Below are 14,221 nucleotides of genomic sequence, written 5' to 3'. Positions count from 1 at the left end.
CAATACAGTGGTGCCTCGCATAAAGAACGCCTCGCACAGCGAACGCTGCACACAACGAACTTCATGTCATGATTCATACAACGAACTTCGTTTCACACAACGAAGTCGCCCGAGCTTCCACGATCGCTGCCGATGTATTGCATCCTTCCGCGCAGGCACTGCAGGCAGTCGTTAGTCACTGCGCTTAACGCGTTTCACATAACGAACTTTTCGCATAACAAACTTGCTCCTGGAACGAATTAAGTTCGTTGTGTGAGGCACCACTGTACATGAATATGAGGGAAAAAGGGGGAGAACTACAATATTAAATAGAAAAATGCAAAAAAGTATAATCTTTATGTGCAACTAGTCACGCCGGACCGGTAGCCTAAAAGCCTAAAATTAAGTATAGGTGTCAGAAAAAAGGAATTCCCATGAGGTACGAAAAGTTATATACATTCAGCTCCAAAATAAATCCAGAGTCCTCATGGGGGCAGGGGGCACGGGAATGAATGACAGTCACTGTACAGAGTGCAAAAGCATCCCTGCAGTCAGCACCGTAGCGAGGGAGGTTGGCGCCCGGCATTGATGGGCCATGCGCACCCCCACTCTTCCCTGCCACTTGGGCCCCACTCTTCCCCACCACTTGAGTGCCTCCCCACGCCACGGGTACCTCTTAAAATGTTTGCTGGTGTGAGCATCTTCCACCTGCTGCTCGCACCGACCTCACATCCTGGTCCTGCGATGAGGATGTGATGTCAGAAGGGAGCCCAGGCCAACTTCATCTGAGGCAAGCATTTAAACAGGTACGCGGTGGGGGGGGAGGGGGGAGAGGAGGTGTCGTTGCCCCCTGTGAACACGACACAGGGGGCAGTCTGCTATTGCCTGCAGTTTTATTGACAAGTTCTGTATTATTCAGTTTGCAGGGAGCAAATGGTCCACTAAGTGTGTGTGGGGGGGGAGGGGGAGCAGTTTTATTCTTCACTGTTTCCATACATTTTAGGTTAACATAAGAATAGCCTTACTGGGTCAGACCAGTGGTCCATCTAGCCCAGTATCCCATTGTCACGGATCCAATCCAAGTCACAAGTACCTGGCAAAAATCCAAATAGTAGCAGCATTCCAGAACCCCAAAGAGTATCAAGATTCCATGCAGAATCTAAAAGAGTAGCAAGATTCTGGAACCCCAGATAGTTGCAGCATTCAGGAACCCCAAAGAGTATCAAGATTCCATGCAGAATCTAAAAGAGCAGCAAGATTCCGGAACCCCAGATAGTTGCAGCATTCCAGAACCCCAAAGAGTATCAAGATTCCATACAGAATCTCAAAGAGCAGCAAGATTCTGGAACCCCAAATAGTAGCAGCATTCCAGAACCCCCAAAGAGTATCAAGATTCCATGCAGAATCTAAAAGAGTAGCAAGATTCCGGAACACCAGATAGTTGCAGCATTCCAGAACCCCAAAGAGTATCAAGATTCCATGCAGAATCTAAAAGGGCAGCAAGATTCTAGAACCCCAAATAGTAGCAGCATTCCAGAACCCCCAAAGAGTATCAAGATTCCATGCAGAATCTCAAAGAGCAGCAAGATTCCGGAACACCAGATAGTTGCAGCATTCCAGAACCCCAAAGAGTATCAAGATTCCATGCAGAATCTAAAAGGGCAGCAAGATTCTGGAACCCCAGATAGTTGCAGCATTCCAGAACCCCAAAGAGTTTCAAGATTCCATGCAGAATCTCAAAGAGCAGCAAGATTCCGGAACCCTAGATAGTTGCAGCATTCCAGAACCCCAAAGAGTTTCAAGATTCCATGCAGAATCTCAAAGAGCAGCAAGATTCCGGAACCCCAGATAGTTGCAGCATTCTGGAACCCCAAAGAGTATCAATATTCCATACAGAATCTCAAAGAGCAGCAAGATTCCGGAACCCCAGATAGTTGCAGCATTCCAGAACCCCAAAGAGTTTCAAGATTCCATGCAGAATCTCAAAGAACAGCAAGATTCAGGAACCCCAGATAGTTGCAGCATTCCAGAACCCCAAAGAGTTTCAAGATTCCATGCAGAATCTCAAAGAGCAGCAAGATTCCGGAACCCCAGATAGTTGCAGCATTCCAGAACCCCAAAGAGTTTCAAGATTCCATGCAGAATCTCAAAGAGCAGCAAGATTCCGGAACCCCAGATAGTTGCAGCATTCCAGAACCCCAAAGAGTATCAAGATTCCATGCAGAATCTCAAAGAGCAGCAAGATTCCGGAACCCCAGATAGTTGCAACATTCCAGAACCCCAAAGAGTATCAAGATTCCATGCAGAATCTCAAAGAGCAGCAAGATTCCGGAACCCCAGATAGTTGCAACATTCCAGAACCCCAAAGAGTATCAAGATTCCAAGAAGAATCTAAAAGAGCAGCAAGATTCCGGAACCCCAGATAGTTGCAGCATTCCGGAACCCCAAAAAGTATCAAGATTTCATGCAGAATCTCAAAGAGCAGCAAGATTCCGGAACCCCAGATAGTTGCAGCATTCCATGCCACTGACCCAGTGGCATGGGAGAAGCAGTGGCTTCTCCCATGTCTGTCTCAACAGCAATTTAAGGACTTTTCCTCCAGGAACTGGGCAGGTTAAATACATCATCATGAATGACAGGGTTTACAGTTGGGTTTTTTTCAGCTTATTTTGTGAAAACCAGCAAACTCGGTATTTGAAGGCTGTGTATTGGGGGGGGAGGAGGAGGGAGAGGTTTGATGGTTGGTTCTTTGAGAACCATGGGAATCAGGTTCAATTCCTACTGCAGCTTCATGAGACTCAGGGGGAATCACTTACCCTCTATTCTAGATATGGTAATACAAATTGCTCGCACAGATTTGGGTGCGCACCCAATTTATGTGTGTAATTTGCATGCAACACTTAACACCAATCACTGGACATGAGCAATCAATTATCAGCGCTAACTGATGATAATTAAAATCCACTGTACATTTTTTGGTCGCAATTCTATAGATTTTTACACATGGCTCCCATAAGGGGGTGTGGCCAGGGAGGGGAAGGAGGGAGTCAGGGGCATTCCTGGAATTTGTGAGAAATTTGTGAGAAATGTCACAGAGTTAGGCAGATTCACTCCTCACTGAGGTGTGAGGGATTTACACCAGGCTTCAGTGGGTGCAAATCCTCGTGCCGTAATTGGACGCAGCTTCCTGCGCCAAATACTACTCATTGCCCAATCTTTTCAGTGCCAATTTTTTGGGCATCATGCACAGAATTCAGTCCTTAACTCTTTATTGCCCCAGATGCAAAATAAGTACCTGCTTATAATACATAAAGGGCCAGATTCTACAAAGGGCATCCCAATTGTAGGCGGCAGTAGACATCCTAACACTGTCTAACAGACCAATTGGGATGCACGTTAAAAAAAAATATATATCGATGGGGCGAAGGAGGCCTACAGTATAGGCATTGTGCATACAGAGACATCCATGCACGCCTACGAACGCCTGTAGCCGGCATAAGCGTGGCTTTCACCAGAAGTAGCATTACGGCTGTAAAATGCTGGCCTACATTTAAAGCATTTGTAGAAGAAAATAGATGCAATTCTGGACTCGCGGTAGGCGGCATTTCCAGACTGTTTTGTTTGTAACCACAGAGAGGTAGTATATTAGGTCCTGTCCCTTTTTTCTGTTTTCTATTTTTACTGCACCTTTTATTTAGGTTATACAGCCAGGAAGATTGGTACAGAGTCTGATCAGATTATAATCCAGTTCAAAAGTCACGAAACAAATTACATGTTAAATTATACAGAGTAGAAAAGATAAATAACCGTTTTTCATGCAATGCATCATCAGGAATCAAGTATTTTCATGGGGAATTTTTAAAAATTACCTCAGATACTTGCAAACCACTTGGGTGCTTTTAATGCATGTACTTTAGTGGAACATTTTTAATGGGAATCTACCATTGTGTCCTTTTGAAAATCAGCTATTGCAATGTGCACACGCTGAAAATAACCCTGTGCTATTTGTGAGTGGCAGAGAAAACATAGTTAAGATGAATACATTTCTCAGCAAATGTTGGCAAAATCAGTATATATAAGGGAAACATGAAAGCATTTCAGTGGTAGTTGGAGTCAGAGGTGACAAAGCAGTTTAAATTTCTTTGTAGTGGGAAAGAAAGCCAAGGTCTTTGTTAAGTAGGAGGCAGGCCAGTGGTGTACCAAGGGGAAGGGCGGGGGGGGGGGTGTGATCTGCCCCGGGTGCAGCCTTAGGGGGGATGCACAGCCGGCCTGGTCCCTATCGCGCTCCCTCCCTCCTTACTTAAGGTGACCAGCGAGATGATTGAGCAGCAAACCTCCCTCCAGTAGCGTCGGCAGCCGCAGCGCTAAACAGGCTGCTTCGCAGCTTTCTCCTGCCGGTGAAGCGTCACTGATGATGTCAGTGACGCTTCACCGGCAGGAGAAAGCCGCGAAGCAGCCTATTTAGCGCTGCGTTTGCCGACGCTACTGGAGGGAGGTTTGCTGCTCGGTCATCTCGCTGAGAGGGTCGGAAGGGTTCACTTGGGGGGAAGAGATAGGAGGGTCAGCGGGGGTTCGGCTGGGAGGGAGGAGAAGTGGTCTGCCTTGGTGCTCCAAGGCCTGGCGCCATTACCTTCTTCGGGCAGCAGCAGCATTTACAATTCGCTGCTATTGCCGGCTTCAGGCCTTCCCCTATGCCGGGTCCTGCCTACTTCCTGTTTTCATGAAGACAGGACCCGACAGAGAGGAAGGCCTGAAGCCGGCAACAGCAGTGAATTGTGAATGCTGCTGCTGCCCAATGAAGTTCAGGACACCAGGTCTTGGGTGACAGAAGGAGGAAAGGGAGCAGAGGGGGAGAGAATTGGGGAGAGCGTTGCTGTACCCAACTGGAGGGGATGAAAGGAGATGCCAGGGCTTGGAGGGAAGAAGAGATGCCAGGGCATGGAGGGAAGGAGGAAGGTATGCCAGACCAAGTTTTAATGCATGAGAGGAAAAATACCTCAGAGACATTAATTCAGGCAGCATGGGCTCAATCATAGGTCAAAACTCTGAATGCATAGTGTGAAAACTTTTTTGTGATATCTCAAAATAATTTAATTTACACACAAGATAGCGCCAATACTTACCTAAATGGTGAACGCCACAAAGATATCAACAGCACTACATTCCTATTCCCGACGGGGCCTCCGTTTCACCCGGATAGGCTTCGTCAGGGGAGGTGCCGCAGTACCTTAAAAAGAAGAAAAATGTGACGGTTCAATAGATTTAATTATATCATTTTCTTAAAAGTGTGCTTACTTAAAAGGTAGCAACATATGGAACACGGCTTGATAGAGAGAAACATTCAAAAAGATGGCGCCGAAAACATCGGATGCCATCAAAGCTTATAACTAATAATGACGTGCTACGTCATTATTTGCTGCCCAATGAAAAACCATTTATTGGGGGGAAAAAAAACCTTTTAATGAGAAAAAGATTCTTCAGTGTCAAACAAAAATTTGTGAACGAAATCCCAGCTGAAACAAACTCAATAAAAGGCTGCCCAATCAATTCTGCCATACAATCCTTTGGGGGCCAGTGCTTGTGATGTAAACATCCAAAATGATTCACGGGTTTTTTTGTGTTTTTTTTAACCACATCAATAACAAAACATTGTAAGTTGTTAAAAGTATGATGTGTGGTGAGACAATGTTTTCTCTTTTGATGTTGGATTTATATTCTGCAAGACGCGTTCTAAAAAGTCTTGTGGTCACGCTGACGTAGATTTTATCACACGGACATATTATGATATAAACCACTTGATCCGTCTTCCATGTACTGGAATTTTTAATTATGCATTTCTTATCAGTGATGGGATTAGTGAATTCTTTAATTTGTAGTGTGACACTGCAATAAGAACACGAGCCACAATTAAAATGCCCGGACGGAAGCACATGAGTGGAAATTTTTGGACGTAATAATGATGGGGCTCAAAAATTCTTTCAGATTTTTACCTCTGGAAAATGGAAATCTAAGCTGATAGTCATGAAAAGGAGGGAGAGATTGCACAATGTCCCAACGGCGTCTGATAATTATTATTAAAAACATTATCAACGGCGTCTGATAATCATTATTAAAAACATTTAAAAACAAACAGAAACAGAAAAGGGAAGAAGGGTAGAACTACAGTTTATCAAGTAAAAAGAGAGAACATATAGGGAAAAAACCAAAAGGGAGGGTGTCTAAAAGCAGAATAAAACTATGTAGCCCTATAAAGGGCATTTAGGTCTCGAAAGCATCAAGAAAAAGAAATGTTTTTAAATTTCGTCTTAAAATTGTGAAGAGTTGATTCTTCCCGTAAGTGGACCGGAATATTATTCCAAAGAGATGGAGCGCTGATAGAGAAAATGGTAGACCTCATTGTGTTGATAAACTTCAGAGACGGAACAGATAAAAGATTTTTAGAAAATCTTAAAGTCTTAGAAGAACTATAAGAAATAAGAAGGTTATTGATAAATTCTGGTTGACTATTTTGTCTAGTTTTAAAGGTTGGTAAAATAATTTTGCATGTGATTCTAAGTTCTACCAGCAACCAATGAGCTTTGATCAAAATTAGTATCTGAACAAAGAGATCCCGCCTGGGACAGCAACTTCTGCTCTTACACTCTCTTCTCCCTCCAATCTTCACCTTAGCTTCATGCGGATGGGACCTATTTAGACACTGTCCTTTCCTGGGCAAAGAAATATCCCTATGGCTTCCCCATCTGGTTTGGCAATTTTCTTCCCATTCTCTTCATTACGCATCCTGACTACGCTAAAACTGTGTTTGGCCGAGCAGGTAAGGAATCATCACAGACAGATTGGATTCTGCTGAGCAGTAACTCTTTGATGACATGAATGCCGTGTACATTCAAAGGTACATTCTACCAGCAAAATGAATTTGAATGCTTTGTGATGTGGAGCCGACTATATAATAATAATAATAACTTTATTTTTCTTCTATACCGTCATAGTCATGAGACTTCACGGCGGTTTACATTGAAGAGAGCTAGACAGTCAGCGAGTTACAATATGCAGAGATAAGAGAAATACAGCATGCAGAAACTTAAAAAGGCAGCAAAATACAATATACAGAGATAGTTAACATCTGAAGTCTGAATCCTTAAAAGCAAGTCCATGATTTGTCTATACCAGCGGTCAACAAAAGGAGCTCTGAGACTATAATGAAAACACTGGGTCACAGATGCTGATGCTTTGCATGGAAGAGTGGATGCTCCCAGGTAATCTCTCCTTTGATTTAAACTGCTTTGTAAAGGACAGGGGTAGGCAATTCCGGTCCTTGAGAGCTGGAGCCAGGTCAGGTTTTCAGGATATCCATAATAAATATGCATGAGATAAATTTGCATCTCAAGGAGGCAGTGTGTGCAAATCTATCTCATACATATTCATTGTGGAGATCCTGAAAACCTGACCTGGCTCTCGAGGACCGGAATTACCTACCCCTGGCCTATACAAAGCAGTTTAAATCAGAGGAGAGATGACCAGGCAGCATCCACACTTCCATGCAAAGCATCAGCCTCTGTGACCCAGTGATTCCATAGCTCAGAGCTTCTTTTGTTGACCGCTGGCAGCAGGGCTTAAATTCTGCTGCTAGTTTTATGCAGTAAAGAAATCTTGACCTTTAGGGGTTTGTGATGGTGAATAGTTACTCGTGTTACAATTCATGTATGTGCTGAATATGCTTACAGTATATTTTTTTGGACCTTGCAGATCCCAAGGCTTGGGTCTACAAATTTTTAGAACCATGGATTGGTAAGCATAATTTCTGTTTTGAATACAAATGATAATAAAGATTATTTTAAGGACCTGCTAAGGACAGTGTAGATTCTCACCACTTACCTGAGAGAATAGGCCAAGTCTCCACTGCCAACCAAGAGCGTAAGCTATGGTTCACAGTCATTCTGGTCTCTGCCACCTACCCAGTGGCTTACCAAGGAGGGGAGGGGGGGCGGGGGGTGTGGTCCGCCCCGGGTTGAGGAGTAGTGGCTCGTGGCCAGTAGGGGGTGATATTTATGGGACAGTAATGGAATGGATATCAGAACATGATAGTGCAGTATTAAGGTGCCTGTTTTTCGTATGATTCTGGGTAACTCTAGTTAGATACAAGCATATGTGTCAGTTAAGGCCACGCCCAATAGAAGCGTACGACAAACTGGTGAATAAAAATCTGAATATGAATGAAGCTAAAGCCAGAAAAACACACTACAGATTAATATAAGGGAAAGTATAATAATATTCTTTTTATGTACTTTGCTATTAGGCTAGATCATGAAGGAAATTAAGAGATACATGGACTCCATTTTGATTGCTGTTTTTTCTATATCTTCTCTGTCTTTGGAATCCATTTTGTGGTCAGTTGTGTCCAAGTCTTTGTTCTTAGCATCGTGGTGTTAATTGATACCAGATGGCTAGCTAGGAAAAAATATCCCAAACTAAGATATAACAGGTATTAATTATGAATGAGTTATGAATGAATGAAGGGCCCGAAAGTATGTGATTGTGTGACGGTATTGAACAAAAGAATGGGTTTTGAAAAAACATATTATATATATATTTGCAACCTAAAGAAATCCTAAAACAACATCTGGAAATAATCTCTAGCATAGAGAGGGGGAAACCAGCCCCTCCTCCTCCAGGCTAAGGCTTCTGTGTAAAGATCAATGAAATTTGAAACTGTCAGCTCATGGAGAGAGCTGAGAACTTTTCAGCACCTTTGAAACTTTTTTCTTTGTATAATTTTAAACACATCCTTTGTTGATTTTTATTGGTTGTCAAACTGATGATGTCACACTGAGCCAAAAGTATATAATAGAGTATCTTGAGATCTTAAGCTGAGCTCGTTATCAGAAAGCCAGCATTTTGGTAATTATAACGATCTCCCGCTAATGCAACTGTAATTATGCTTTATTCTTTTGGTGTCATGATTGAAAAAATAAAAACAATAATTATATTTGGGAAAAAACCTTCGTATTAGCGTCACTTTGCATTTTATTTGTTTTTCACACCTTGAGCTTCATGAGGGTGTCAAATTCCTATGCTCAGGGTGCACGCCCCAAGGGGGTGCACAGCCGGCCACCCTCCCTATTCTGCCACTGCTCCGTCTCACTACCGCATTCCGGCACTGGCTCCCCCACAGAGTCACTCCTTAACCCGGCCCACCGGCAACTACATGGTAGGTGGAGATAAAAGGTGAGGCGGGCTGGTGGGCGGAGAAAAGTGCAGGGCCCACAAGACTTCACCTCCGGCGTCAATTCTAACGTCGGAGGGTAAGTTCTGGGCCAGCCAATCGCTGTCTGGCTGGCCGGCAACTTCCTCCCCGTTAGAACTGACGCTGGAAGTGAAGACTTTTGTGGACCCGACGCTTGTAGGCGCCGGGCCTGGCTCGGGGAAGGAGCAGGGAGAAATTGGCTGCTGGCTTGGGAGTGAGGGTAGGGAAAGAATCGTGGAAGTGGAGAAATCGGCACAATGGCTTTGTGGGGGCTAGGGCTAGAGAGAAAGAAAGGCCCTGGCTAGGCTCGCAAATCGAATCCAGATCTCACAGTTTTTCCATGAATTACAGGATGTGACCAGATTATTACTGGTGTCCCCAACAGGGCAGGGATTGCTGCTTCTCTCTGGCCAAAAGTGGTTCCAGCACCGCAGGATGCTGACTTCGGCTTTTCACTACGACGTCCTGAAACCTTACGTGAAACTGATGTCCGACTCCACCAAGATCATGCTGGTGAGAACTGTTCTGTCAATTATTCTGGATTTCTAAAAACATTTTCCAGTCCTCTTGTGTCTATCCTTTATTGATGAGAGCGAGAACAGAATGATAGAGCTATTGTACTTGCTCCTTGATTGAGCTAAAACCACCATCTTTGCTCACCATATAGCAAAGGAAATCAAGAAGTGTCATATGCAACAGAGGCCTTCCAGAAGAGGGCAGGTCACCAGTACCTCAGATGTTGAGTGAGATCAGGTCATGGGTCCAGCACTGATGGATATTTTATAGTTCATCATCAAGCATTCGCCAAAGAGCAAGGTCATGGCTTTCTGACTCTTGAGTTTTGTATCTCCATTGAAGCTGCAGTGGAGAGAGAGACAGAGGAGTTTTCATATCTTTCTCCTGTTCTCTTCAGGACAAATGGGAAAAGTTTGCCAACGAGGACAAGTCGGTGGAACTCTTCCAATACGTCAGCCTGATGACCCTGGACAGCATCATGAAATGCGCCTTCAGCTGCAACAGCAACTGCCAAAATGAGAGGTCAGTATCCTGAGCTGGGGCAAGGGTGGTGGACACCCTTGGCTAGGGTTACCAGATTTTCCGTTTGAAAAATTCAGACCCCCTAGATCCATCCCCAGTCCCACTCAGTCCCACCCATCCCCGCCCTGGTTCCATCCCATCACGCCCCCCAAGTCCGCCTCCAATCCCTCCTCCCGCTGCCTGCTCTCGGGCAGGACATCCGCGCATGCAGAGATATGACGCAATGACATCATGTGCGGGTTTGAAAAGCCGATTGGACCCCCAGACATATCCTCAAAAGGAGATCATGTCGGGGGTAACCCTACCCTTGGCAAACCCTTCAGCTTGAGTTGAAACCCCCCTCAATTAACTTTCAGTTCTTTGCTCTGCAGCCCCACCCCATGATTCTGACAACTGCACTCAAGGTTCGAGTGTATTTAATAATGCGATTTACAAATAATAGTAAAACCAGGGTTTAATATGAAAACGCACATACTTTGAAACTGCGACACTGCTTGAAACAAGAGGAGGAAGGGTTTAAGTACAACGCATAGAAAAATACAGAGAGCATAGAGGTTAAGCCAATAGGACGGGGAATTGTTAGCCACTCAATTTATAGAATTCAAGCAGCTCTGTTGAAAGCGTCCTTAAAAAGGCAGCTTTTTAAAAGACCTTTGAAGTTACCAAGCGATTTTTCTTCCCTGATATAGATTGGAAGCGAGTTCCAAATTTGAGGTGCCGTCACAGAGAAGGTCATGTCCCTCCGCGCGTAAATGAATCGTAATGGTTTTTTTGTTTCTTTGTTTTTTTCCAAAAACACTTTATTGAAAACTTCAATCTTATACACTCAAGGTTTTAACAATGCATTAATTCATTTTATATCTTACTTCTTAATACATAGTAAAAGATATCAGTTTAGTTGAAAGACTTCTACATACCTCCCTCCCTTCCTCTCCTACCCTGGTGAGAGGATGTGTGCAGGAGATTCATAATCTATAAAGGTGTGGTAAGTCATAATTTAAAGATCAGTGAGACTCCTTTGGGAGCTGATCCAAATTTCATATGTACCTCATATAGTATTATATCAATGTATCTGGTTTCGCTGGAGAGCAATTAATTTGGACATTTGTTGTATAAATTGAACTTTAGACAGGAATACTTGAAATACCGGAAAATCTAATTGTTTCCAAGCCGATGCCAAGACCAATTGCCCTGCTGTCATTATCAAATGTACCCACCTCTGCTGATTAGTTGGCAAAGTAGCTGGTCCTATATTCAACAAGCAGCACTCCATAGTCTTGGGGATCGAAATCCCTAGCACTGCTTCAATAAAGGATATCACTCTGCCCCAGTATGTTTGTGCCTTTATACAATGCCACCTACTTTCTCGCATCCTCTCCAGCATTTATCCGATCCCTTCCCATACATAACTCGCAACCGCACTGGAGTATAATACCAGCAATATAGCACCTTATAACTTTTTTCTATCATATTGTTAGCTATAGTGCCATAGAGAAGGGAGTGCATTATTTTAGATCAGTGTTCTTCCACTGCCGGTCCGTGGACTGGTGCCGGTCCACAAAAATCTCCCGCCGGTCCGCGAAGGATCAGCGTCTCCCGCGAGCACCGAGTTAAAAAGGTGGCTCACTGCAAACGCCTTGTGGACCACCCAGGGAAAAAACACCAGTGCAGCCGTCCTCCAACACCTCCAGGCAGTGCCGGGGCCGCCAACGGGGTGCTCACATGAACCTGGTGCAGTGGCCGATGGGCAACTCTGGGTCAAAGACCGCTGGAGAGCTGGAGGCGCACGAAGCGGGCGCTGTGCAGCGAGTCTGCCGACCATACTGCCCGAAGGTATCCACTGTGCATGCACAGAAAGACACAGATTCCCTGGCCTGTGCTCTCTTCTCAGTCCTCCCCGGAAGGAGTGAAAGGTTTTCCCCGCTCCCAGACCCGGCCAAAAGGAATGAAGGTCCCCCTGCTGCAACACGCGGCACAGAACCGGAGCAGCAAGACAGAGCGCCCAGGTAGGCTGAGGAGAAGCCTTCTAATAGGAAAAGTCACTCCCCCCCCCCCCCACCGGGTCTCCCTTGGCAGTCCAGTAGCGGCACCAAAGTCCACACCAGCACTCCTCAACCGCAGGTCCACAAAACAACTCCTCCATTTCTGCCGGTCCATAGGTACAAAAAGGTTGAAAAACACTGTTTTAGACCATTCTTTATCAGTATAACATTTGCCAATGATTTTTTCGCAGCAGTGCCTATACTTCAAAGGTGAATGAAGATGCTCCAATTGTGCATTATATAATCTAGTAATACTGCCTCTCCCACTTTCCTTTAAATAAATAAATGAATCTTAATGAAGGGACTGAGAAGAGAGATTTCTCCCCAGATCTTGTAGAAGGATATGGGATTAGGAGTCTTTCTAAGAATGCTGGAGCTTTGTTCATTAACATTTTATGTGTCAGTAGTGCTTTTTTACAGATGATTCTGTAGTTTATAGGTAACCAATGTGCTTCTTTTAAGAGGGGAGTGACATGACCAAATTTTTTCTTTTTGGTAATTATTTTTATTGCAGTGTTTTGTATTATTTGCAATCTGCGTATTTCTTTTATTGTTATTCCCTTGTACAAGGCATTACAGTAGTCTATTTTTGATATGACTAGCGAGTGTATTAGAATATTCAAAGATGATTTGTCGAGGAATGGGGATAGCAATCTAATCATCTGTAGCCTGTAAAAGCAGCTTCTAATCGATGAACTTATTTGCTTGTGATAATTTAATTTTTTTTTTTTCTCTCTCTCTCTCTTTTCTGTTCCTCTCTTACTCAACCAACCGCTTTTAAAAAAAGCAACCCCACCCAATATGTTCTACCCCACTCCCACTTTCCCCTTCTCTTCTCAAAATATGTAACTTTTCCCCTCCTTTACCTTTTTACCCTCACTTTCAAGTCTGTCCAGTCAATGTCTTTGATGTTCACTTTCATCATTTTAAAATATCTATTATTTTTCCTTCTTTTTAAATATTTTATTATTAACCGGCCAGATACCTGTTGATGGTCGGTATATTAAAAGTTAATAAACTTGAAACTTGAAACTTCTGGTCCAGAATAACCCCTAGTATTTTAACCTTTGGAATTTCCTTTATTATGATTTTATTGATGTTTATGTGTGATCCTAATTTTTACCCTTCCCTCCATGGGAAAAGCATGACTTCTGTTTTGGATATATTAAGAGCTATAAAAATGCAGATTAAGATATGCGCTGATGATTCTTTGAGTTTGTCTGGCTGTCAGGGTCTATTATTTTGCTCTGACTGCATCTGCTCCTATGAAGCTACTACTTCCCTGGCTTACTTAATGATCCCATTCTGCTGAATCTCAGTGAAATCCCAATGAAATGTTCTTTAAGAGGTATCTTCCAATGCTGAATGTATACTGTAGTCAAGGAAAATATCCTTCTATTAAGACCTAGAAGGACTTGATTCACTAACAGAGGCATTTTCAAACCACAAAAAACGTCCACAATACCATCTAAATTGGAGGTTGGACATTTTTATAGGCAAAATGTCCAAGTGACAATTTCTGAAACATACATTTTAGACATTTTGCAGGACCCTCACCCTCCAGGACATCTAACTCATAAAGGGTCATTAGAGGCATGTTTCGCATGGGGTTTGGGCTGGTTTAGACTTAGACATCTTGTGGCTATAATCAAACCTTTTGTATGATGTCCTGGATGGAACTTAAGATGTTCTGAGCTAGACCAGTTTTAGAAGCACATTGGGGCCAACAAAGTACCCAACCTTACCAGATGACCTCTGGATACATTAAGGATTGACCCCCCCACACATTCCTCCAGTGGTCACTGATCCCATCGCACCCCTCAAATATCTGAATGAATAGCAGCACCTGATATGGGAAAGCCTAGTAGAACGCCATAGAGAGGAGCAGCCAGGCCCAAAAGCCACTCTAACCACAACA

The 14,221-nt window shown here is 43.7% G+C and overlaps 1 protein-coding gene across 3 annotated transcripts in view; it reads left to right on the top strand.

Annotated features, from left to right (window-relative positions):
• The window catches only part of LOC117346553 (cytochrome P450 4B1-like), a 41,723-nt gene that overhangs the window by 2,680 nt on the left and 24,822 nt on the right, over positions 1-14,221 (top strand). For all 3 annotated transcript variants that reach the window (XM_033916316.1, XM_033916315.1, XM_033916317.1), the window contains exons 2-5: positions 6,649-6,793; positions 7,726-7,767; positions 9,609-9,736; positions 10,137-10,261. In XM_033916316.1, the coding sequence (XP_033772207.1) occupies positions 6,649-6,793; positions 7,726-7,767; positions 9,609-9,736; positions 10,137-10,261 (440 nt within the window). The remainder of the gene's footprint in view (positions 1-6,648; positions 6,794-7,725; positions 7,768-9,608; positions 9,737-10,136; positions 10,262-14,221) is intronic.

Source organism: Geotrypetes seraphini, chromosome 12 (genome assembly GCF_902459505.1).
Source record: "Geotrypetes seraphini chromosome 12, aGeoSer1.1, whole genome shotgun sequence".
NCBI lineage: Eukaryota > Metazoa > Chordata > Amphibia > Gymnophiona > Dermophiidae > Geotrypetes > Geotrypetes seraphini.
The sequence above is the reverse complement of the archived record's forward strand: the minus strand, read 5'-3'. Positions and strand labels throughout refer to the sequence as shown.